The 27223-nt window shown below is 44.8% G+C and overlaps 1 protein-coding gene across 1 annotated transcript in view; it reads right to left on the reverse strand.

The window, feature by feature from the left end:
• LOC126176263 (uncharacterized) overlaps positions 1 to 27223 on the reverse strand; it is a 204797-nt gene that overhangs the window by 11101 nt on the left and 166473 nt on the right. Inside the window, exons 6-7 of the mRNA XM_049923410.1 lie at positions 19675 to 19888; positions 6177 to 6631 (exon numbers count right to left, since the gene is read on the reverse strand). Of these exons, the coding sequence (XP_049779367.1) occupies positions 6177 to 6631; positions 19675 to 19888 (669 nt within the window). The remainder of the gene's footprint in view (positions 1 to 6176; positions 6632 to 19674; positions 19889 to 27223) is intronic.

A 27223-nucleotide genomic window follows, 5' to 3' on the forward strand; every position in this document is an offset into this window, starting at 1 on the left:
TTTCCAACCGATTTCTCATACAGAAACAGCAGTTGATCGGCGTTGCCTGGTGGTTGTTCTGGGTATTGATTTCTCAGGATCTATGCACCCAAACTGCGTGAAAATGTAATCACATGTCAGTTTTAGTATAATATATTTTTCCAATGAATACCCGTTTATCAGCTGCATTTCTTCTTGGTGTAGCAATTTTAATGGCCAGTAGTGTAACTGTAGTGCATTTCCTTCTTCATGACAGCTTCCGGCCGGACACTGCAGGGCGATGAGGACGCTCCTTCATTGTTTTCGATGGGAAGTGTTTGATCTCCCCCCACACAGAGCAGATTTGGCTCCGTTTCATTTTCATCTCTGTTCACATGAACAATGAAAAATGTTCAAATGTGTGGAACTTAACTGCTAAGGTCATCAGTCCCTAATCTTACACGCTACTTAACCTAAATTATTCTAAGGACAACCACACACACACCCATGCCCGAGTGAGGACTCGAACCTCCGACGGGACAAGCCGCATAGACCATGACTGCCAGCGCCCAAGACCGCTCGGCTAATCCCGCGCGGTTCACATGAACCACTGCGTATGAAGGCAACATCTTGGCACAGACAATAAGCTACAGATCGGCGTACGGAATTGGCAGAAAGCAAAGGCAGCTGCTTTCTGCGACGACGGCACTGGAAAGTTGGTACAATGCTACGACAAATGTCTCAGTCGGAGAGGCCGTTATGTAGAGAAGTAGATGCAAGGTGTAGCTAACTGTTGCAAATAAAACATTCTTGGTTTTCACTGCTGTTTCCATTTCGCGACCGATGTCTTCTGGGTGCTTCACTTATTTACCCACGCAGTGTATTTTATCAGTTATTACTGCTATATGTTGCACGTTATGTCATATTTAACAATGAGAAATGCAGTTTCGTTGAATGTTATTTAGCAGAACAGTTCTGTGTCGCTCTTTTTGCTAGGGGATTGCCGTACGTGATCAGTTCAGAGAATCAGTTTTCGAGTTACGTGCCAACTTCAACAAAGAAGCACTAAATGGTGCCTGATTTACTCCGTTGACGAGTTAATGGTAATACCTGTAATAGGTTCCAATGTAAACGAAAACGCTACATGAAATACGACTAGAAAATGCGCGGAAAAATAAAAAAGCTGGAAAATTAGATGAGAACATCGTGTAAATAAATGGATTACCAAGATATATTTCTTTGCTGAGGGTGCAATATGTAGTCATGTTTATTATCGTAGAAAGAATCATCCGACACTAACAGCAAGTTTCCCGCCACCCTATTCTGCACGAAATGGGTTTCCTGTGAGGGCATTTCTATGGTCTTCAGCTATTGTGAAGAGAAACACGAGCTGGGTGGCAGTGATAATTTTTAAGCCAGACGCAGGAGGTAAAGGTAAATGAAGTGGTGTTGGTTGATGAACTATAGGGTCAGTTGAGGCCATGATCTCAACCTGGGCTGGATTTTACAAAAAGAGTGATAAACAGGTTGTTCAGAACTACAGACCAACATCGGTGACGGCCGCCTCTTGCACGATCCTAGAGCAAGTTGTAAGCTCAAACATTATGACATTCCTAGAGGAAATTTTTTCAGAGAAACAGCACGGATTCTTGAAAAACCACCCATGTCAAGCATAAATTGTTTTATTCATACACGACAGTGTTCAAGCAAGAGATGCAGACTGCGTCTTCACAGATTTCCGTGAGGCATTCGACACTGTAGTACACCGTTGACCGTTAACCAAGGCACGATCGTCTGGAGTGTCTTCACAAATATGTGGCCGGTTTGAGGAATATTTAACTAATAGAACCCAGTATGTTGTAATGGATGGGGAATGTGCCACAGAAATGAATGTAACATCGGGATGCTCCAAGGAAGCTTTCGTTATACCGGGTGTTTAAAAATGAGTATCGGTAGCACGTATTGCATTCAATTTACAATTATAAATAATACATCAAATGAAAGACAAACTCAAACAGTTTTGTTTGTATACCTGTGTCTATGCGCATGCACTGTTTTCTAAGTCTTCTGGTAGAAAGCGCTAGTAACAAACATGGCGACTAGTGAACAGAAAGCTTTTGTGTTTTACTGTTTGCAAGGACTGAATATGTTGTTGCAGTGCAATATGCGTTTTCTGTTAGGTCCAATAGTAATTCTCCAAATGATAATAACATCCGTAGATGGTATCATAAGTTTGAAGATACCGGCGGTCTTTGCAAAAGGAATAGTAAGGGAAGACTAACAGTGATTGAAGAGCGTATTGAACTAGTGGGAAGGTCTTTCACATGTAGCCCCAATATATCTGTTAGTTAGGCTAGTTGACGTCTGTCTGAAGATCTTTAAGGATATGCTTGAGTGTGTCCTTACAGTATGCAGTTGTTACAAGCTCTGAAGTCTACAGACTACAGTTTATGTGCCAGCTTTACAAACAAAATGTTGCTACATACGATGAAGATTTACTGGATCGTCTCGTCTTCAGTGATGAATCGAGATTTCATCTAAGTGGAAATGTGAACACACATCATGCGCTCATCTTTAGGTCAGCAAATCCCCAAAGGACGGTACAGTTGCAACGAGACTCCCCTTTATTGATTTTTCTTGTGTCATCTTGCCGGAAAGTTTATGATTCTTTCTTACTCGGTGTTTCTTATGTTCCGCTCATCTATGGCTCTTTCTTCAAGTGGAAGAAGCGTAACCATAGACCTTTATTTCGTAGCAATGCCACCTAACTGGCATAAACCAGTACGAGAACGGTTCAACGACGTTGTACCCAACCGCTGAACTGGTCATAAGGGGCCGGATGGCAGAGCTTGTTTCGCATGGGCGCCACCTCCATCCGATTTGTTGCCATGCAATGTTTACCGTTGGGGATTCATACAGGATCGTGCGTTTGTGCTTCCGCTCGAAGCTGATCTAGCCGAATTAAGAAACAGGTTTGAAACAGTCGTTGCATCAATCACTCCAGACATACTGATCAAGGTTTAGGAGGAAGTCGCCTTTCGACTGATGTGTGCCGTGTGACGAACGGCGCTCACACTGAACACACTGTAAGAAAAACTGTTTGAGTTGCAATGGCTCTCCCGGGTTCGATTCCCGGCGGGGTCAGGGATTTTCTCTGCCTCGTGATGACTGGGTGTTGTGTGATGTCCTTAGGTTAATTAGGTTTAAGTAGTTCTAAGTTCTAGGGGACTGATGACCTCAGATGTTAAGTCCCATAGTGCTCAGAGCCATTTGAACCATTTTTTTGCAATGGCTCGCCTGAGTCATGGGTTTCTCATCGGCTTGACACGGGAAAAGCGCGGATCTGCGGCCCAGCGTGCGTGCGTGCAGTGTGTTGGTGCCCAGTTTAAATATGCGGACTTCGATTCTCCGTCCGTGTTGACTCGGATTCGTTCGATTGCGGTCGACGTTGCCTTAGTACCGTCAGAGCTGGTTCCCACGCCTTGCTGAGTTGAAATCCCGTGTCTCTATTGATCACGTCGTTACTTATACGAATTTCGACTGCTTCTTTAATGATGGAGTCCCAGTACGTGGCAGCGGACGAAAGGATCTTTGTCTCTCCATAGTTCATGCTGTGTCCCGTGTCTAGACAGTGTTCAGCCACAGCAGACTTTTGTGGCTGTTGCAGTCTGGTGTGACGTTTATGTTCCGCTCATCTATCCTTCTGGCCAATGTATGATTTCCCACAATCGCACGTTATTTTATATATCCCTGGTCTCCTTAGACCCAAGTCGTCTTTAATAGAACCCGTGCTCTGTGATTCGTCTACGACGACTTTCAGTGGCCCCTGATCCTGGAACTGAGAACTCAAATAGGGTAGTTTTTCTACCATATTTTGTTGGCGTGTCCTTTAGGATTCACAGACTGAAAAAAACATCAATTAAAATGTGTCTTCCGCTCTCCAGCTCATATGAAAACTGTTCTGGGTTCTATTAAAGACGACTTGGGTCTAAGGAGACCAGGGATATATAAAATAACGTGCGATTGTGGGATTACTTCTAGCGAGTCAGCATATTTATTGGCTATCCATTGCAGCAACGTCACCCCTCCAAGACCCAGGCGATCATCACAGGCCGTACCACCCGCTCCTTCCGTCTCCATGATTTCTACCTCACCATTTGTGGCTGTCCTATCCACCTCACTCCTACCCTCGCCCTCGACCGCCACCTCACCTGGACTCCCCATCTCCTCACAATCCAACACAAAGCTCACAACAGACTCCACCTCCTGAAACTCTTTTCTGGCTGGACATGGGGACTGCATACTCCCACCATCCTTCATATCTACAAAACCTTGATCAACCCCATCCTTTGTTAAGCCAGCGTTGCTTGGATTTCCGCCCCTCCCAGATTCTATAAAGCCCTCCAAATCCTCGAGCGCCATGCACTCCGCCTCACCTTCCGCATCCACCTTCTGTCCCCCAAGCGCATCCTCTACAACCTCATCCCCTTTCCCCACCTTCTCCCTTTCCCTGAACACATGTGCACCCTGTATATTGTCCGCCGCCTCGATCCTCCTCACTGCCTGGTGTCTCCCTTCCTCTCCACCTCCAGCCCATTGCCACGCCTTAACCATTGTGTCACACCCTCTCTCCATCTCCATACCCTCCACCTCCTTTCCCAACGCAAATTCCAGCATCTAGCCCTCCTGGATGATGAACTCCGTCCTGACGTGTACCCTTCCTACCAACTCTAACCCCACCTTCCTCCTGCCTCCTCCTCAGGGGTCCCTTCCTCCCCCATCCCGTCTCCTGAGCGGCTTTCTCCCCTCTCCTGTGCTCTCCTTCTGTGTCTCTGCACTCCCTCCTGCCTTGTCTTCCCTCTTCATCTCCCACCCTGCCCGTCTCCTGCCTCTTGGTGTGCCCCCTGCCCCCCTTTTCCTCTTCCTCCCACTCCCCACCCCTCCTCACCTCTTTTTTCCTCCTCTCCGACCTCCAGTCCTTCGGCAGGTCTGTACCAGCGGTTTTTATTCTTTGTGAGTGTTCTGTCGTTTCCAGTGGTTTTGTTCTTTCAGTGTCTCTCTCTGTGTGATTTTTATACTGTGACCGCCTTTTAACTTGTGTTTGACTCGAGTGATTTTAAGTACACAACGAATTTCCAACTGTGTTCTTTTAACTCTCTGTCGGCTTTTTAAATGTCCCCCAATGTCTCCGTATTAGTGCCACCCGCCAGGGTAGCCGAGAGCACTAACGGGCTGCTTCCTGGACTCGGGTAGGCGCGCTGGCCCCGGATCGAATCCGCCCGGCGGATTAACGACGAGGGCCGATGTGCCAGCCAGCCTGAATGTGGTTTTGAGGCGGTTTTCCACATCCTGTTAGGTGAATACCTGGCTGGTGCCCACGTTCCGCCTCAGTTACACGAGTCGCAGACATCTGAACACGCTCGCACTATTCCCTTAATTACACTCGACGCAGACAGTAGGGGTACACTAATTCCATCCTGGGAGGTACGGGGCATCTGGGCACCCCTTTCCACTAACCTTGCCAAATCTGTTCCTAACAATGTCGACCCTGCATCAGCACGGGACATGGCACCAGTGAAAGAAAGAAAGTTAAAGAAAGAATGTCCCCGTATTAGTGTATATTTTAACGCCCATCATCTCCATTTAATATATTTTATGTCCCCTTTTGTACCCCCATTTTTTATGTAAGAGTTACCTTTGTATTTTTGTTAAAGCCATTTAGCTGAAGAGCGGTGGACTGTGGCCCTCCCCTCCACCTATGGGGCGGGGGAATGAAATTACAATAAAGGAAAAAAAAGAGCAACACGTCAATAAGGACCTGAAGATGACGGGCAGCTGTCTCGTCGAAATATTGTGCAGCTTCCACAACATTATCCGACTGTTTATGAGAATAACATTTAGTACAGTAGTTTAACATTTAGTACAGCTACATATATTCCCAGAGGGGCTTGCTGTAAACTGAAAGTTAATAATTCTAGACCTTCTGTCTGTCAATCACGCTTGACGCAAACAAGTACTCCATTCCGCTCACAAATTCAGAATTCTGTACAGCGCTACGGTAATAAACATCGCTTCCACGTGATATGTACTGAGTCCATCGTAGCTCAGAGTGCGTCATTGCGGCACAACTCGACAGTGTCGAAATGGAAGAAGAGCAATGCAAAGAAGTGAGAATCGTTTTTGTTCCAGAGACTGCCCAGAGGTGACAGGCATTGTACCTGGAGGTAGCCGTTGACGTGGCTGAGGAAACTGCTGGCGACGGCACCGTCAGCGTCGCAGGCGGCGAGCATGAGTGCGCGCGCCAGCATGAGGGAGAAGAGCAGCGCGTAGGAGAGGGCGGCCGCCGACGCCCTGGCGGCGCACAGCAGCGCCTGCAGCGGCGGGTCGCGCGCGCGCACCAGGAAGGCGGCGGCCGTGGCGAGCGCGCCGGCCGTGGCCAGCAGCAGCAGCAGCGTGAGCGCCGGCCGGCCCTCCAGCACGTCGCCGGCCGCGACGCGCCACGCCAGGTGCGCGCCCACCGCCACGCACACCGCCAGCCCCAGCGACACCACCGCCGCCACCGCCGCCGCCCACGGCTCGGGGCGGAACTCCACCTCCCACTGCGGCCACGCTGCCTCCGCCGGCTCTGCGGGTGCCGCCGCCTCCTCGTCGAATGTGTAGCACGTCTCGTTACCTGCAAGCGAATTTATGTGGTGTACGACTTCTACATCGAGAAGGCGTCAAGCAACGAATGTCGAATTAGGATTAAGTGAACTACACGGTTAAATATTCTACATCTTCATCTGCATACATGCTCCGCAATCCACCATACGGTGCGTGTAAGAGCGTACCTCGTACCACAACTAGCATCTTCTCTACCTGTTCCACTCCCAAACAGAACGAGGGAAAAATGACTGCCTATATGCATGCCTCTGTACGAGCCCTAATCTCTCTTATCTTATCTTTGTGGTCTTTCCGCGAAATACAAGTTGGCTGCAGTAAAACTGTACTGCAGTCAGCCTCAAATGCTGGTTCTCCAAATTTCCTCAGCAGCGAGAATGAGATTTTCACTCTGCAGCGGAGAGTGCGCTGATATGAAAGTTCCTGGCATATTAAAACTGTGTGCCGGACCGAGGCTCGAACTCGGGACCTTTGCCTTTCGCGGGCAAGTGCTCTACCAACTGAGCTACCCAAGCCCAACTCACGCCCCGTCCTCACAGCTTTACTTCTGCCAGTACCTCGTCTCCTACCTTCCAAACTTAACAGAAGCTCTCAGTTGGTAGAGCACCTGCCCACGAAAGCCAAAGGTCCCGAGTTCGAGTCTCGGTCCGGCACACAGTTTTAATCTCCCAGGAACTTTCATATCAGCGCACACTCCGCTGCAGAGTGAAAATCTCATTCTGGAAACATCCCCCAGGCTGTGGCTAAGCCATGTCTCCGCAATATCCTTTCCTTCAGGAGTGCTAGTTCTGCAAGGTTCGCAGGAGAGCTTCTGTAAAGTTTGGAAGGTAGGAGGCGAGGTACTGGCAGAACTAAAGCTGTGAGGACGGGGCGTGAGTCGTGCTTGGGTAGCTCAGTTGGTAGAGCACTTGCCCGCGAAAGGCAAAGGTCCCGAGTTCGAGTCTCGGTCCGGCACACAGTTTTAATCTGCCAGGAAGTTCCTCAGTACCGATTCACGAAAAGAACGCCTCCTTTCCTCTAGACACTCCCACCCGAGTTCCTGAAGCATTTCTGTAACACTCGCGTGATGATCAAAACTACCAGTAACAAATCTAGCAGCCCGCCTCTGAATTGCTTCTATGTCCTCCTTCAATCCGACCTGATAGTGATCCCAAACGCTCGAGCAGTACTCAAGAATAGGTCGTATTAGTGTTTTATAAACGGTCTCCTTTACAGATGAACCACAACTTCCCAAAATTCTACCAATGAACTGAAGACGACTATCCGCCTTCCCCACAACTGCCATTACATGTTTGTTCCACTTCATAGGCGCTACAGACTGGAACCGCGCGACGTTACGGTCGCAAGTTCGAATCCTGCCTCGGGCATGGATGTGTATGATGTCGTTAGCTTAGTTAGGTTTAAGTAGTTCTAAGTTCTAGAGGACTGATGACCTAAGTAGTTAGGTGCCATAGTGCTCAGAGCCCACTTCATATCGCTCTGCAATGTTACACCCAAATATTTAATCGATGTGACTCTGTCAAGCGCTACACTACTAATGGAGTATTCAAACATTACGGGATTCTTTTTCCTATTCATCTGCATTAATTTACATTTATCTAGAATTAGCTGCAATTCTTTACACCAATCACAAATCCTATCCAAGTCATCTAGTATCCTCCTACAGTCACTCAACGACGACACCTTCCCGTACACTACAGCATCATCAGCAAACAGCCGCACATTCCTATCTACCCTATCCAAAAGATCATTTATGTAGATAGAAAACGACTGGAGGAAAAGAAGAGCGCAAAGAACGCGATTATGCTCCTGTTTATTAAAACTCTCTGCCTGAAAAATTGCTGACAGCTGCCTCATCCTACCTTGCTGAACACCTTAAAAATTTTTTTCTGAAAATTTTGGTGTGCGAGCGTGCTACCGCTTCTTTTTGACATGCAACTGACCTCTCATTCTCAAAAGCTCCCCTAAGTGTAACTCGCTGACACCCACTAGTCATTCATACCCATCCATTCCCACTTACCCATTCTCACTCATTCATTATGCCGAACTATCATCTCTTTGTGTCTCTCTATACAAGGTGGTCCACTGATAGCGACCGGGCCAAATATCTCACGAAATAAGCATCAAACGACGAAACTACAAAGAACGAAACTCGTCTAGCATGAAGGGGGAAACCAGATGGCGGTATGGTTGGCCCTCTAGATGGCGCTGCCATTTCCTACGTAATGTTCTACCGATGTTAATACAAGATGTTTCACTGCATGACAGAATGGCGATGTACTACCAACATGATGGATGTCCGGCATATAGCTCGCGTGCGGTTGAAGCGGTATTGAACAGCATATTTCATGACAGGTGGATACCATGGCCCGCACGTTCACCGGATCTGACGTCGCCGGATTTCTTTCTGTGGGGAAAGTTGAAGGATATTTGCTATCGTGATCCACTGACACCGCCTGACAACATGCGTCAGCGCATTGTCAATGCATGTGCGAACATTACGGAAGGCGAACTACTCGCTTTTGAGAGGAATGTCGTTACACGTATTGCCAAATGCATTGAGGTTGACGGACATAATTTTGAGAATTTATTGCATCAATGTGGTATTTACAGGTAATCACGCTGTAACAGCATGCGTTCTCAGAAATGATAAGTTCACAAAGGTACATGTATCACATTGGAACAAGCGAAATAAAATGTTCAAACGTACCTACGTTCTCTATTATGATTTAAAAAACCTACTTGTTACCAGCTGTTCGTCTAAAACTGTGAGCCATATGTTTGTGACTATTACAGCGCCATCTATTACAAAGCGAAAAAAGTTGTCCAACTAAAACATTCATATTTCTTTACGTACTACACGAATGTGTAATAAAAAATGGGGGTTCCTATTTTTGAAAAAACGCTGTTGATATCCGTTTGACCTATGGTAGTGCAATATAGCGGGCCAATCATGGCGCCATCTGGTTTCCCCCATCAAGCTATACAAGTTTTTTCGTTTGACGCTTATTTCGTGAGATATTTGACCCGGTCACGATCAATGGACCACCCTGTATATCACTGTCCCCAGTCTCGCAGCCACAGTCTGTCTCGTTCTGTCCTACTACTACTGTCTACTTTCACTGTCACTGTCTCCCTTTTGTTGCTACTATCTCATTCATTCCATTCCACCGCTGCAGTCCCCTCTCAGCCACTGTCCTTCCGTTCCTCATTGTCATTGTCACAGACTGTCTTTTATTATCAGTATCTCTCACCCACTTCCACGTTCTCCTTGTCTTTATTCCTCTCCCATTGCACCGTCTTCTTAACTCTTTTCCTAAGACTGTTCTGTCACTGTCAACATGTTCCGCTGCCACTGTGTCCCTCTCTGTGGTTCACACTGTCATTAGCTCTTTCAGCATAAAAAAGCGTGAATATATTCACATGCCAAAATTTATGGGAAAACTTTTAAAGTTGCTGACGAAGATAGATTGGGGCAGCTAACAGCCCACTTTTCAGTCAGAGTATTCAAATAAAGAGATGACTTTTTTGTGCTCTGGTAGGAGCATTATTCCACTGGCTCCCTTCTTTTCTTCACTACAACAGGGCATGTCACTCACATGAAAAGTACTTTATGGGTAAGTAAAATTTTGGTAGTACGAGTACAGTTAGGGGAAACTGAATATCGCAAAAACATATAATTTTACACCTTGGTCGTATTTCTATGCGCACAAAAATTTCGCTTGTGCTTCAGTACTACAACAACGTGGGGTTCCCAGAAGAATTCTGATGATAACGGAAACTTTACAGCATATTTCTCTGTGCAACGTGTCTTTATAACCTACGTTTTCGTCTCACGCTGAATTTTACGTGTATAAATAGCGTAACTTTGGATTACTGCATCTAGGAAACGAATAAAGATACCAAGGAAATTTACAAGGCTGTTCAAAATCAGGGTCTTAGATATATATTGTAAAAATAACAGCCATTTACTGTCAATAGCTATCTTGGAATCTGCGGCTCGGTTTTGGTACCTAAAAACCGTGTTTTCTGAACCGACAATGACCTGAATGGTGCCTTCATAAGCCCCGTAAGACGCACCATAGACCACATCTAATGCAAAAAGAACCAACCAGTTGCTCCATTTTCTCAACCTGGAGGAATGTGTAATATGTAATATTCAAAACGCGTACTGTAGGATAGTTACAGTAAGCCGATCATTCTGCTGAGTATAGAAATTGACCAAGGGCTATCCAAAACACTTTCTGTCGCCAATAGAACCCGAGGTTCGAGCCCGGAAAAAATCCCGTTTCTATGCACGGCGTTTTGGCACACATTAGGTAGCGCATGCTGTCGCATGTGTGCCGATTAGCACTTCAGCACTACTGCAGAAGGTGGGTATTAGTAATGGCATTTACATTCTATGTATAAAGAAGGATTACACAGATGGTTTTTCATTCTGAAATCGTATCTGAATCAGCTTTTTACTGAGGAGATTGTGTTACGCTTCCAGGAAGAAGGAGAAATGTCTATCACCAAATGTCTCAATTCGACAGCAGCAGTGGGCTATATGGTCATGAGGAACGGTCAGTGTCCAGGGATATGGCAGGAACGTTCATTCGAAGCAAAGAAGTCTAGTAAACATGGACCCCAAAATGCATGACCAAGAGAGCTATGAGCGCTTCTTTATTTTCGATACTGTGAAACAAATCTCTTTTACTGTTAGCTCTTTGATTCCCGTGTTTTGAGAGATGGCAGTACGTACCAAAAGAGGAAGAAAATGTTCAGTAAGTGTGGGCTCTAAAGTGCATACCTTAAGAGCTATGAATACTTATTCATCTACACTAACATGGAACACATCTCTTCTATTGAACAAGTGCCCATAGCGCTTAAGGTACGTATTTTAGGCACATGTTTACTAGACCTTTTCGCTTCAAATGACCATTACCGTCATATCCCTGAATGACGACCGTTCCTCCTAGGACACCCTGTACAGGTTGCAGTGCAGCATCCCGTGGTATTACCTCTCACATAGTTGGGATTTCACGAATGACACATAACGATGGGCTTAGGTCAGCTGCACTCAACACCTTGAAAAAAAAAAAAAAAAAGGCTCTAAGCACTATGGGAGTTAACATCTGAGGTCATCAGTCCCCTAGACTTAGAGCTTCTTAAACCTAACTAACCTAAGGACATCACACACATCCATGCCCCAGGCAGGATTCGAAATTGCGACCGTAGCAGCAGCTCGGTTGCGGACTGAAGCGTCTAGAACCGCTCGGCCACAGAGGCCGTCAAACGCCTTGCAAGAACTCAATAGCCGCACACGAGTAGCACCTCATAAGGTAGATGTATTGTTCATTCAACCGTGCAGGTTCGTATGGCCACGTCAGGAAATGAGCTTCTTTGCAACAAGGCAAGTATCCATACCGACAGTGCGACGTCGTCTGGAGCCTCACTGACTGTCAGCAAGGCGACCATGAGTGCAGAAGAGGGGGAGGTGCCCCGGCACTGGTGCAGCCAACAACAAGTCTGAACGCAGAAGTGATACCTCGTTGCGTTTCCAGATCAGTCACTTTTCTGCATCATGGTGGACGTATCAATGTGTGGAGGATTCATGAACATGGAACACTGCCAAATTGCATTCGACATCATCACAAAGGCCCAGCACCTAACATGATGCCATCGCGTACAACTGAATATACACTCCTGGAAATTGAAATAAGAACACCGTGAATTCATTGTCCCAGGAAGGGGAAACTTTATTGACACATTCCTGGGGTCAGATACATCACATGATCACACTGACAGAACCACAGGCACATAGACACAGGCAACAGAGCATGCACAATGTCGGCACTAGTACAGTGTATATCCACCTTTCGCAGCAATGCAGGCTGCTATTCTCCCATGGAGACGATCGTAGAGATGCTGGATGTAGTCCTGTGGAACGGCTTGCCATGCCATTTCCACCTGGCGCCTCAGTTGGACCAGCGTTCGTGCTGGACATGCAGACCGCGTGAGCCGACGCTTCATCCAGTCCCAAACATGCTCAATGGGGGACAGATCCGGAGATCTTGCTGGCCAGGGTAGTTGACTTACACCTTCTAGAGCACGTTGGGTGGCACGGGATACATGCGGACGTGCATTGTCCTGTTTGAACAGCAAGTAGCCTTGCCGGTCTAGGAATGGTAGAACGATGGATTCGATGACGGTTTGGATGTACCGTGCACTATTCAGTGTCCCCTCGACGATCACCAGTGGTGTACGGCCAGTGTAGGAGATCGCTCCCCACACCATGATGCCGGGTGTTGGCCCTGTGTGCCTCGGTCGTATGCAGTCCTGATTGTGGCGCTCACCTGCACGGCGCCAAACACGCATACGACCATCATTGGCACCAAGGCAGAAGCGACTCTCATCGCTGAAGACGACACGTCTCCATTCGTCCCTCCATTCACGCCTGTCGCGACACCACTGGAGGCGGGCTGCACGATGTTGGGGCGTGAGCGGAAGACGGCCTAACGGTGTGCGGGACCGTATTCCAGCTTCATGGAGACGGTTGCGAATGGTCCTCGCCGATACCCCAGGAGCAACAGTGTCCCTAATTTGCTGGGAAGTGGCGGTGCGGTCCCCTACGGCACTGCGTAGGATCCTACGGTCTTGGCGTGCATCCGTGCGTCGCTGCGGTCCGGTCCCAGGTCGACGGGCACGTGCACCTTCCGCCGACCACTGGCGACAACATCGATGTACTGTGGAGACCTCACACCCCACGTGTTGAGCAATTCGGCGGTACGTCCAACCGGCCTCCCGCATGCTCACTATACGCCCTCGCTCAAAGTCCGTCAACTGCACATACGGTTCACGTCCACGCTGTCGCGGCATGCTACCAGTGTTAAAGACTGCGATGGAGCTCCGTATGTCACGGCAAACTGGCTGACACTGACGGCGGCGGTGCACAAATGCTGCGCAGCTAGCGCCATTCGACGGCCAACACCGCGGTTCCTGGTGTGTCCGCTGTGTCGTGCGTGTGATCATTGCTTGTACAGCCCTCTCGCAGTGTCCGGAGCAAGTATGGTGGGTCTGACACACCGGTGTCAATGTGTTCTTTTTTCCATTTCCAGGAGTGTAGAACACAATCACCTCTGGAATGAGATTTTCACTCTGCAGCGGAGTGTGCGCTGATGTGAAACTTCCTGGCAGATTTTAATCTGCCAGGAAGTTTCACATCAGTGCACACTCCGCTGCAGAGTGAAAATCTCATTCTGGAAACATCCCCCAGGCTGTGGCTAAGCCATGTCTCCGCTATATCCTTTCTTTCAGGAGTGCTAGTTCTGCAAGATTCGCAGGAGAGCTTCTGTAAAGTTTGGAAGGTAGGAGACGAGATACTGGCAAGAAGTAAAGCTGTGAGTACCGGGCGTGAGTCGTGCTTCGGTAGCTCAGATGGTAGAGCACTTGCCCGCGAAAGGCAAAGGTCCCGAGTTCGAGTCTCGGTCGGGCACACAGTTTTAATCTGCCAGGAAGTTTCACAATCACCTCTGGTTAACACAGTTCTAATTTTGACTGCAGGCATTCCATTTGTGACGTGTTACGGCCACTTCTGAGCCCTAGCTTCAAGGTCTTTACAATTTTCAACCAAATAATGGATTGCTGTCCTGACCTAACTCGATTCTTTTTCCCCAGTCAATAGTATGGGGTTATGAGGGTCATACTCGTCATTCCAGATCTTAGAGCCGCGTCACGCGCTGTTGGGGAGAGACCCTGGTTACAAAAAGAAAAATTTCTACATGGACAGTACGATGAGGCTGGAGCAGTACAGTCAACACGGCGACCACTGTTGCGTCTCCTCATGGCTTTTCAGTAGAGTAAGACGTGTCAAAAGAGGTGCACTTAATGACAACTCTGGATACAGAAGTGGCGCCACCTCGTATCTTCAGACAAATCCTCTTTCTGTGTACAGCATCACGACCAATGTATCCCTCTGTAGAGGCACCGACAGAAAGAACGTTGTCGTCATATGGGTCTAGCCCTGGGGAGATAGTATGGAATGCCATTGGGTACAAATCAGGAATACCTTGGTTCACACAGCGGGTAATTTTTGGAAAGCAGCCATAATATTTCTGACATCTTATGGGTGGTGGTTGTACCTTATTTCGAGATTTCCATGACATCATCAGTCAGCAATATAATACAAGACCATATGTTCCCTATGTGGCCTACCTCTATACAGATGTTGTTCGTCTGTTGTCTTGGTTAGTACATGTTTCAGATGTCTCACCCACTGAAAACACCTGGTCAAGGCTTCCCAAGAGACTGTCACGCCACCATTCGCCATCAGCTATGGCCGATGAACCCTGCCATGGAGTTGAAGCATTGTGGAATGGCGTACACGTATCTCTCATCCAACCCCAGTTCGAATCGATGCCCAGCCAGACTGGAGTTGTTGCAAGGGAATTTGATAGGGTGCATTTAAATCTAAGGATTCTTCAAGTCTGTCCTTGGACAACATCCAACTAAACCATTTTTTCCAGAAATTCTGCTGCATTTATCAAGACATTCAATGTACTTTTGGGAACCATCAGTAAGATGTTACACGAGAATCTCAATCTCATGAAGAACTAAAATCGATGTATATTCGTACAGCATCCAACTCCATATCATTACGTTCAGTGTCTACAGTTCTGTTAACAGATATTCAGCTTAACGCTGTGCACCACATAACTGACAAAGTTGTATTTATGACAGTCACATGTGATACACCACGTCACTCAGAAGCGAACAAGGTAGGAAAGTGGCTGCTGATGGTGACCGTAGCATCGGAGGTTGCCGACCTCCCGAAACAATTCAGAAGCGTCCAGAGATAGGCCTACGCAATGTCATATCTCACTATGAAACCTCAAGTGTACACTTTACATCTGGTTGTACGTGATTTCTCTCACTTCCCAAAAGCAAAAGTATCCATCTTCAGGTTTGTTCTGAATTGCTAAGACCAGCAGTGTTTGTCGATAGAGCTTTCCTGAACGACTGTTGCAAGGAAGCACATTTAGTTAAGTAACTAATTCTTTAGAGACAAAGCAGTATTGCAAAGAATGTAAAGAGAAAACTTTCGAGAAGGTGTCAACAAATATTTTCGGTGTAACAAGAATTTGCATATGGTTTCATGATCTGAGTGATTCTCTAAAAGAATGCACAAATAAATACATAGTTTCGTATAGTATAGATCAGTCTAGTCTTTGCTGCAACCACTCTTGAATTGCAATAGCATTGCACGTTACTGAAATAGATAAAATTGCGGGTAGGTTATGCTTTAGAGATCAGTTGACATGCGAGCAGTCCTGTCCATATTAAACGAATGGCATTAGACAATGGATTCGTATTGGGAGAGTCTGAATACAAATTCATTTCGAATGAATTTATATTCCCATGACTTTCGGAACTTAAATAAGACAAATTTTCCAGTGGTTCTCATTCCGAGAGTGTGGTTTATTTCTGATCTCAACGTTGTCAGGGCGCTCAACCGTAGCCTTCCTCCACAGTTCATCTGCGATGAGACTAAAAGAGAAAAGCACTCGCTACCAGTCCTTCGTCGTTAATTAGTTCCCGATAAGTATCTGTTTCAGCTATTGACGACGTAGGAAGGTGGTTAGTATAATCCCTTCTAGTAAGACAATGTCAAACTTGTGCTTGGGATAATATAGTGCAGTGCAGCTCTCACGGCTCTATATGCCTGAAGGCGAGAACTCTGGTCCATTCGGAATCAATGGATAATGTTTCTCTTCTAATCTGATATGGTCTGTCTAAATAAAAGAAATAATTTTGCCATTCATAGTAATTCATTGAAGAAAACCATGTAAAACCTAAAGGTAGATGCCACCGAAGTTTTCCGTGGCAGCTTCTTTGTATAAAATTCACTAGCTGTTTACGCCATGTCACCGGAACTCTAGTTTTCCAAGTTTAGCACTTCTTCATCAACAGGAGACGAATGACCGCCGAAATCATTATGTGCCTGTCATACAGTATCTTTCTCGCTTATGTGAATTCTGGAAATGGCGGAGTGTACGTCATTCTCTGTTATTCACCGAAGAGGGACGTGATACTGGGGGCGCACTCTGTTTCCGTTCTTTTGCACAACTCCGGGCCACAGAGTACGATTGGCTGTACTTCCTACTTTTTTTTCGTTTCTCTGTCACTTATTACTGCAGAACATCTTCATGAGGATCCTAGTGAGAGGCTGAAACCATATGCTAGATAATGACTCTGTGGCTGAAAATATGCATTCAGTCGATTGTCGATTTGGTTCCAATTTTTTCTGGAAATTAGTAAGCCGTACCTCTGGGAATGATTTTTATACTTAAGAAAAGAGTAACTGCACCATGATTCTGATATCCAAATATTTATCAAACGACATATTTTTGCTGGCTCAAACACTCATGTCTAATCCATAGGGACACTCATACTTTTAATAGCCAAACGATATTAATGACCAGCGGGTACCTTTCATAATGAGGTGTATAAATAGGAAAGTAGAGAAGAAAAGCATTCGTACAACTTCAATAACACGCAAAATCTGCCATTGCCTAAGATCGATATGAGCTGAGCGACAATGCGTCTACTCATATCTTGTTTCAGAGTAAAGGCGATCGTTCGTCCCGTGTACTGTACACAAGATACTCTCCTGATAGCTGTAGTTTATGTTTGAATATTATGTAAGTTGTTCTTGTTGTTGTGGTCTTCAGTCCTGAGACTGGTTTGATGCAGCTCTCCATGCTACTCTATCCTGTGCAAGCTTCTTCATCTCCCAGTACCTACTGCAGCCTACATCCTTCTAAATCTGCTTAGTGTGTTCATAATCTACATTTCTCATTGCTCACGTTGTTGCGGACGACGGTTTAAATCATAAACTGGCTAGCACCGCTTATAAGTGTGTGTGCTCTCTGCAGGTACTGTTCTGATTCCACAGCAGAGTTATGAAACACACCTGGATCACTAAAGGGGACGAAGGACATTTTTGGGTGAGACTTGAGTTATGTCACTACAACCTCACCTCACTTAATGCCTGTTACGAGAAGTGGGCACAGGTGCCCTGTGGCCCGTTGAGCAATGTAATTAGCAATTCAGATTGGTGAATAATTTCATAATATTTGGCGACAGGTGACAGCTGAGCGCTCGTAACTATGCGTCAAGCTGCTTTAGACAATTACGTTTAGGAAAACGTGGAATCCATCCCAATTTCATGGCAGCAGATGACAGGTGCAGCAGCACTGGCTGTGAACTTTAGTCTCCAGAAACACTCACTAACGAGCGTAGTGGTAATCTACGCAATGAGGCGCTACATAGCCTTACAGTTCCACATTTTCGCATGTGCGAAGTGGGACACCGAATACGTCAAGGACGTTCTTTTTATACTTTTCATTCTGTACTCCAAGGGTCAGAGTGGGCTTTTTCAGCTCCGGCGCATTAAAGACTCCCGGGTTGGGCCAAAGGAAATGCCAATCCCAATTGAGAATAATGTTTCCTCTATTGCACATCACAATCATAATGAAGTTTTAAAGTGATAACACTGTCGCAATTGACCCTATATATACATTTTTTTTAGATATTCCCACTGTAACGATTTCGGCTTTTGGGGCATTATCGAGGGCAACTGGGAAAATACCAGTATATGTCAGACACGACTGCATAACATATCATAGTCACAATGCTGCAATTCATATCTGTACAGTAAATATCATCAATTGTCCAGACAAAAAGTTAATTTAGTATATGTGTTTTTTGCGTGTATCCCGTGTGAGGACAACGATGTATGTTCAGCAGCACCATTAAAAATCTCTCAGGAGATAAGATCTACTAGATTAAATGCTGCCTGGTAGCAATGCGGAATCGTGATGCGGTGAGGACGGTGTGTAAGTGGAGCATAGGCGAATGGGGAATCATTCTAGCAACGATACTGGTAATGAATGAGGAACTCCACCGAGATAAGTGACTTCCACAAAGAACAGATTGTAATGGCCCATCGTCTGGTACGAGCATCCTGGAAAGGGCGAAGCAGACAGACTCTTCGCCTGCTTGTGTTGTGAGTATGGAAAGTGGTTGAAGAATGGTGTGACCACAAGTAGGAGAAAAAGTGTTGGACGCCCACGCCTTATCACGGAATGCGGAGGTGGGGTCGTTCTCGCTCTGTAAAGCAGGATAAGTGGTGATCTGTGGCAGATCTGACGACGGAGTACAAGGCCATTTGTCGATTATTCACAAAAATATAACTCAAAGAAACTGGTTTCATATAACTGTAACTGTAGGGCTGCGAGGCAAGGATGTTGGACTGCACTGGACTTACAGAGCCTACAATATCTTGATATCCTTGGTGAGTCTCAGTACGTCACTTCATCTTAAAATGCTGCATCCACTACCCACTGATACCCTCAATAACGTACGAAAAGCATCAGTCGTCGTCGCTTAACTTGAAGTATAATAGCCTTGTGAAACGGCGTAGAATAGGTCACACCTTTCTCTTGTGACCAGACTGTACAGAAAAATTTACGCGCTACGTCACAAAGAAAATGCAGACACAAGACTGTGACTTCTAACGACTTGTAACAGAACACGTAATGTGGTATTAAGTCAGGAGTATCTCCATTGGAGGATCAAAGTGTGGAGAAGTGTCACCACTGATGAGGCACTGTAACTGTTAACACATCATGATGTTCAGTATCAGCTACGATGTGGTGCCAAGGGAATTGCATTTTGTCCTTAGTCATAAACTCATTCTCCCGTCTTTCATATACAGTGTCATTTTTCTGGACGATCAGCTTCTTGTAATTGTGTATTCGTCGAATGAGACGGGTTGCGATTGAAGCAACAAAGTCTCATTCGGATGGAGCGCTAGACAAGTCTTTCACTGGCGACAGTGACTTAGGTTTGCGTGAGTTCCCCTCAATCCGAGAAAGTTCCATCGTCGTTTATCAAATAAAGGTCACTCTAGCGACCTCGGTATCGACCCTTTCCTTTCTTGAGTCAGATTTTCCTCGATATCGTTGTAACCCAGCTAACTACCTCCTGATAGCGTGTACTGTGGCAGCTGACCTTCCGGGGGCAGCGAGACGTCCGCGGTGAGCACCAGCTGCACGTCGCCCTCGCCGTCGACGCTGCTGTAGGCGGCCACAGGCGCGAGGCGGCGGCCCGCCTCCTCGTCTGACGTCACCCGGCTGGCGGCGGGGCTGAGCCACGCCGCCCCCGCCGCCTCCAGTAGGCCACGCAGCGTCGCGCCCCCGTCCTCGCCGGACGTCGCCTCCAGCTCCTGCCACGACACATCACTCTCAACTACGGCGTATACGTACACAATTGAATTCCCAGTGTAGAGAGAGTACATTCACATCTTTACTCTGCAAACCAGTACGATATGCATGGCAGAGGATACTTCCTATTGTACCACCAAATAGGTGGAGAGTGGAAATAATGATTGATTAAATACTTCGAACTGTAACTAGTCTAATATTCTATTCAGTCATTACTGGATAATTTATAAGAGGATTTAATATATTCCCACTTTGCTCACTTATACCCGCTTCTTGAAACATTTACGTAAGCTTTCACAGGAGACTTTATTCCATCTCCATACTTCGACCAGCTAAGTTTTTTTCAGTATCTCCTCGACGTTCTCCCATTGGTGAAACAAACCATTGCCCCTACGTGCTAATCTTCTTTGTGTACTCGTATGTGTTCAGTATCCCTTGACAGTCCTGTCTGCTATGGCTCCCAAAATTCTGTATCTACATGTACATCTATACTCGGCAAAGCACCGTAAAGTGCAAGGCAGAGGGTACGTCCCATTGTACCAGTTATTAGGGTTTCTTCCCGTTCCATTCACGTATGGAGCGTTGGAAGGAGGATGGTTTGAAAGCCTCTGTGAGTGCTGTAATTATTATAATCTGGTCCTCATGATTCCTATGTGAGGAGTTGTAGCACATTCCTAGAGTCATCATTTAAAGCCGGTTCTTGAAACTTTATTAGACTTTCTAGGCATAGTTTAAGTCTATCTTCAAGATTCTGCCAGTTCAGTTCCTTTAGCATCTCTGTGACACTCTCCCACGGGTCAAACAAACGTGTGACTTTTCGTGCTTTCCCTTCTCTGTGTACGTTCAACATCCCCTGCTAGTCTTACCTGGTACGGTCCTACACGCTTGTGCAATATTCCAGAATCGGACGCACGAGTGATTTGTAAGTAATCTCTTTTATAAACTGACTGCACTTCTCCAGTATTCTACCAATAAACCAAAGTACCATCTGCTTTACATACGACTGAGACTAATAATCATTCCATTTCATATCTCTACATAGTGTTAAACATAGGTATTTGTATGAGTTTGCCAATTCCAGCTTTGACTCTTTGATATATAGTCATAGGATATTATGTTTTTTTCGTTTTGTGAAGTGCACAGTTTTACATTTCTGAACATGTAAAGCAAGCTACTAATTTTTGGACCACACTGAAAGATTCTCAAGATCTGATTGAATATTTATGCAGCTTTTTCACACAGTACTTCGTTATAGATAACTGCATCATCTACAAAATGCTACTATTAATATGGTCCGCAAGATCTTTAATACAGAACGTGAATACCAAGGATCCCAACACACTTCCCTAAGACTCTCCATCCAAGATAGCCTGCTGCGTCCTCCATATCAAGAAGTTCTCAACCCATCACAAATTTCGGTTGGTACCCCATATTATCACACTTTGGGCAATAAGCGTAACTGTGGTACTGAGTCAAATGCTTTTCGAAAATCAAGAAGTATGGCATCTACCAGACTGCCTTGATTCAAAGCTTTCAGTATGTCATGTGAGATAACTGTGAATTGGGTTTCACAAGATTGATGTTTTCGGATTATGGGATGGTTCACACGATTGTTCTGTAAGAAAGCTCCTTTTCAACGAAACTCTGTCTCGGAATCTGGCAGAAAACCCAAAGAACTCAAAGAGATTCTGGTCATACATAAAGCACACCAGTGGCAAGACGCAGTCAATACCTTCACTGTCCGATAACAACGGTGAAGTCACTGATGACAGTGTCACCAAAGGAGAGTTATTAATCACGGTTTTCATAACTCTTTCAGCAAAGAAGATGAAGTAAATATTCCCGAATTTCAATCAAGAACATTTGCGAAGATGAGGAACATAGTAGATATCCTCGGTGTAGCAATGCAGCTTAAATCACTTAATAAAGGCAAGTCTTCCGGTCCAGATGGTATACCAGTCAGGTTCCTTTCAGAGTATGAAGATGCAATAGCTCCATATTTAGCAATTATATACAACCGCTCGCTCACAGAAAGTTCCATACCTAAAGACTGAAAAGTTGCTCAAGTCACACCAATACCCAAAAAGGGGAACAGGAGTAACCCACTGAATTACCGGCCCATATCGCTAACGTCGATTTGCAGTAGGGTTTTGGAACATATACTGTTTTCGAACATTATTAAGTACCTCGAAAATAAAACGATTTACTGAAACAGTCAGCACGGATTGAGAAAAAATCGTTCTTGCGGAACACAACTAGCTCTTAATACTGATGAAGTAATAGTGCTATCGACAGGGGATGTCAAATTGACTCCACATTTTTAGATTTTCAGGAGGCTTTCGACACAGTTCCTGAGAAGCATCTTCTGACCAAACTGTATGCCTATGGAATACCGCTTCAGTTGTGTAATTGGATTCCTGATTTCCTGTCAGAATGATTGCAGTTCGTAGTAATAGAGGGAAAGTCATCAAGTAAAACATCCGGCGTTCCCCAAGGAAGTGTTACTGGCCCTCTATTGTTCCTGATCTATATTAACGACGTAGGAGACAATCTCAGTAGCCCTCTTAGATTATTTGCAGGTGATGCTGTCATTTACCGTCTTGTAAAGTCATCAGATGACCAAAATGAATTGCAAAATGGTTTAGATAAGATATCTGTGTGGTGCGAATTTTCAAAAGTGTCTTCATACTCATCTCACATAACAAGTCTATCAGTGAAGGAATGAAACATTGTGAATCATAATGCAAAATGGTTAACTGTAGCTATAGCGCGACCGAACAATGTAAGTGCTTCATTAAGACTGTAGTACTGTGCAGATTGAACTGTTCAATTAGCAGCGAAAATTGTAAATGGCACAATTAATAGAGCCTTTTATAGTTAGGTCCATTATATTCTCTGGAGAGTGAGAAAAGAGTAACGCCTTGCGAACACTGGCCCTCAGAAAATTTCAAATTGACTAAAGTATTTCCAAGCAAGTAGTTTCTTAACTAAAGTTATTCTGGCTCCAGTGTTTTAGGTCGTATAATACTGTATACGCTGGATGAAGCAGGAAAGCCATAAGAAGCATAGCAGTGCAGGCAAAGAAAGCGTTCCTCACGACAAATCTACTCCTATCAAATATATGATTTAATTTGTTAAAAAATTGTGAGAATATATATGTTGGGCAATGCATCCTGCGGATGTGAATCATTGACAACGGTAAAAACAGAAAGGAAGAGCAACCAAAAGTTCGAAATATGCTGGAAATTAAATAGTATAATACGATATGCTATTCTACACACTCGACGAGAATATTAATATGTGAAACACCTTAGAAGGAGGTACAGGAGATAAAAAACGCCCTATGACATCTTGAAGTAACTTCTACGGTATTAGAGGGGAAAGCTGTTAGGGGGATACATTCAACAAATACTTGTGGACGATGGCTATAGCTGCTACTTACTGTGAGATAAAGAGATTTGTGCGAGACATGAAATCGTGGCAAATTGCATCAAAACAGTCGAAAGACTGATGGCAGATACTATAAACAGAAACTGTTCCCACTGCTGGGATAGCTGCTTCGAAGTCAGCGACAAGTAAAATATTTTGCAGGAGGAGGTAATTCTGACCTGCGGTGAAGACCGGTGACCGTTGTTTCACATTAAATTATGAATGTCAATGTGTTCGTCTCAAACGACTTCATTCAAACTGATAACCAATTTCGGCTTCTCCTTCTGTCAATTTTTAGTCATGATGGTGACTGCAAAGCCTAAACCAGTTACCGATTTTAATAAAATATCATGTGACCATGATATTAACTTTCGTAATCCTAGGTGAGGAAAGGTGAATGCGTAGACTTAGTGATTGTCAGACTAACGCCGAAAAGCCGGCCGGAGTGGCCGAGCGGTTCTAGGCGCTACAGTCTGGAACCGCGCGACCGCTACGGTCGCAGGTTCGAATCCTGCCTCGGGCATGAATGTGTGTGATGTCCTTAGGTTAGTTAGGTTTAAGTAGTTCTAAGTTCTAGGGGACTGATGACCTCAGAAGTTAAGTGGCTCAAATGGCTCTGAGCACTATGCGACTTAACTTCTGAGGCCATCAGTCGCCTAGAACGTAGAACTAATTAAACCTAACTAACCTAAGGACATCACACACATCCATGCCCGAGGCAGGATTCGAACCTGCGACCGTAGCGGTCACGCGGTTCCAGACTGAAGCCCCTGTAACCGCACGGCCACACCGGCCGGCTCAGAAGTTAAGTCCCATAGTGCTCAGAGCCATTTGAAACATTTTGAACTAACGCCGAAATGTCACGGGAAGTGACGGTGCGTCACACTGCTGAGTATGTTCAGTCCGTAGAATGAATCGTTAAGTTTTGCAGCCCCATTCGCGTTATTTAACGAGAGTAGACCAACTGTAGTGAGCGGGTTTAATCTTTCGTATCACTGTCGTTTTTGCTGTAACTCCCATCCCGTTTGGCATTTTGCTGTTGGCTTTCAAGTCATTATTTAATCAAAAGAATAGTTTTGTAATCAATCCGGAATAATGATATATTGTGATTTACATTTACAAATAGTCATGTACTACCACACAGAAGCTGTATTATAAAATATATAATATTTTATTGGTAACCCTACCAATTCTTTATAATCAGTAAAAAATTAATAAATTTTAGAAATAATGAGAACAGAATTGTTACTTAGCTGAGAAATTTGTATATTAAGAAACAAATGAGAACGAACAAAGCAAAAAGGAGTTCATCTTGATGAAGAATTAGATTATGAATGAAACAATATTTGAACTAAGTGAAACTATTGTGAATGGAAAATATTAAATAAACAATTATTGTCTATGATTTATTTCTTTATGATCAAACACATCTAACAGGATGCTACATGAACAACGAATCACATGTTTTCTTGTAAAAGCAATAGCATCCAACACATTACTGTTTATCTTGTGGAATGAACTGACATGGGATAGACTTGGTATTTATTGTTAGCGGTTATTATAGTGTTATTGATAGTTTCTCCTGCCACGGCCTCTGAAACAACGAAAAACATAGGTAACGCAATTTGTATTACTCGTTTGGTGTCTGGAAAAGATCTTTGAATTCATAAAGACAGGCTCTAAGTTTATCGATACGTGATTCGACCCTGTATGTGTTCAGAATTCTTACACGCCTAATGTCCACTGTGTTGTACAAGAGACCTTGACAAGGTACAGATAGTTAAATGCCCGTAGACACATGCGGAAATGAAAGATTTTATACTAACCAAAGCATTTTTACCCTGAAAGGTCGTATCGAATTATAACTGTTGCGGCCTTCGTTCCAGTTAAGTTCCTGACACACTTCGTTTCCTACATGATACATGAAAATGTTTATAACAAGCTGAAACAATATGTTTCTTCTGCATTTCCATATAGTGCCGCAGACCTACACAGACATTCTCTCTGTTGACTAGAAATGCTCCTGAGTACTCCAGCAACGACTGAATAGCGCTGCTGCTTGGCGTAGCAGACAGCGTGGGGTAGAATAGCGCACGGGACGGGTCAAATAGGGCAGGCACTAGTGCTGGAGTACCGACTGTTCTTCTTGTTTTACTGCTCATACATAAATATTGATAAAATATCACAGGGTAGACTAATTTGGGACCGCAATATCGAAAAGGCACACAAAATTTTGCTTTTGAAAAAAGTTTTATTTGTAACGGCAAATAACCTAAGCTTCTCGTTGACGCTAGACGTCACACGAAAAAATGACATGAACAATAGTTGTCTGGGCTGATTCCATCAAAACGTCGCTAAAATAAAACTGCAAATATCTCCTGAAACACCAAAGAAACGCACCTGACCATTCTTAGTACATACATCGGCATATATGTAAGTGTACAGCATTTCTTTTTCCCACAAAAAAGCAACCTCAAACGCGGAAAGAACCTAAGGACATGCACCTCTAGATGGTATTAATTAGCTAAATATAAGTACCGTATTCTGCAACTTATACAGAGGCGAGCTTGGAGCTAGATAATTCAACAGACGCGAAAAGAAGGCTGTAGTTGACAAACGAAGCGAATAAAGGTAGTAACGCATCAGTCTGTAGATGCAGCAAGCAGTAAACGATGCAGTGAGGAAATTGAAGAAGGAATTAGTGCTCAGAGAGAAGAAACAAGATCTACATGCAATTCTGCCATAAAGGACTTAGATCAGCTGAATGGATAGATATTGGAAAATATTTTATAAAATAAACAGTAACAACAGTAAAACAGTGGGATAGAAGTGCAGTCCAATTAAATCAAGTAATAATGACGAAACTACAATAAATTTTACTAGCTAGAAATAAAAAATATGCAGGGTTATTAGGAAGTACATGTGGGACTTCAGAAGCCGACTGCATTAAACCTACAAGACGTACAAAAAACAATGTCAATGGCTAGGGTATCTTGTCAAGTTTCTAACACACGTTACAGGTGTTAAATAAAGGCACGTTTTTGATACGGAAAACGTCAATACATGCCTGCAATTCGTTGAAGTCCCTGTCGTTGACCCTTCCTGGGCAGCAAGGACAGCAGTCCACACTGGAAAACTGTTCATGGGTTACTTATCCGCAGGCACGAATTCATTCGGTGTGCCTATACGGGTTGGGTAACTTGTCAATATGTTGTAACACGCCCTTCCCTAGCGGTGCGTCTGCAACTAAGCCGTGACTCTATCCATTGATGTGTGTCCTTTTTCTGTATGTCCTCCATTTATCGCGCTGAGGTATTCTGAAACCCGAGATATACTTATGATTGAACCTGAACCGGCGGAAAAATGCTCCTGTCAGAGAACAAAAAATACGAATATAGTCCTGTTTAAAAGACTCTGACTGAAAAGTTGGGCACCAGCTGGCTCATTCTACCTTCCTCAGCAGTCTTAAAAATTTTCCCAAAAAATTTAGCATGCGAATATATTCACGCTCTTTTTGACACGCAATTCACCTCTGAATACTATCTCGCTCATACCCACTAGTCCATCACTGTAAGTCACTCGTACTCATCCAATCCCCACTTGCTCATTCTCAATCATTCATCCAGACCAACTCATTGTCATTACATCTTTGTGTCTCTCTAACCGGCACTGCCTCCTGTCTCACAGCCACAGTCTCCTTCGTTCTGTCCTACTACTATCCCCTCATTGTCACAGTCTTCCTGCAACTCTCTTATTTGTGCTATCTCATTCATTTCTTCTCACTACCGCTTCTCTTCTCAATCTTACGATCTCCCTCTTCCTCGTTGTCACTGTCGTAGATTATATATCTCATTATCACTGGCTCTCATCTACTTTCACTTTCTCCGTCTTTTTTATTCGTCTCGCAC

The sequence above is a fragment of the Schistocerca cancellata genome, chromosome 3, assembly GCF_023864275.1.
Source record: "Schistocerca cancellata isolate TAMUIC-IGC-003103 chromosome 3, iqSchCanc2.1, whole genome shotgun sequence".
NCBI lineage: Eukaryota > Metazoa > Arthropoda > Insecta > Orthoptera > Acrididae > Schistocerca > Schistocerca cancellata.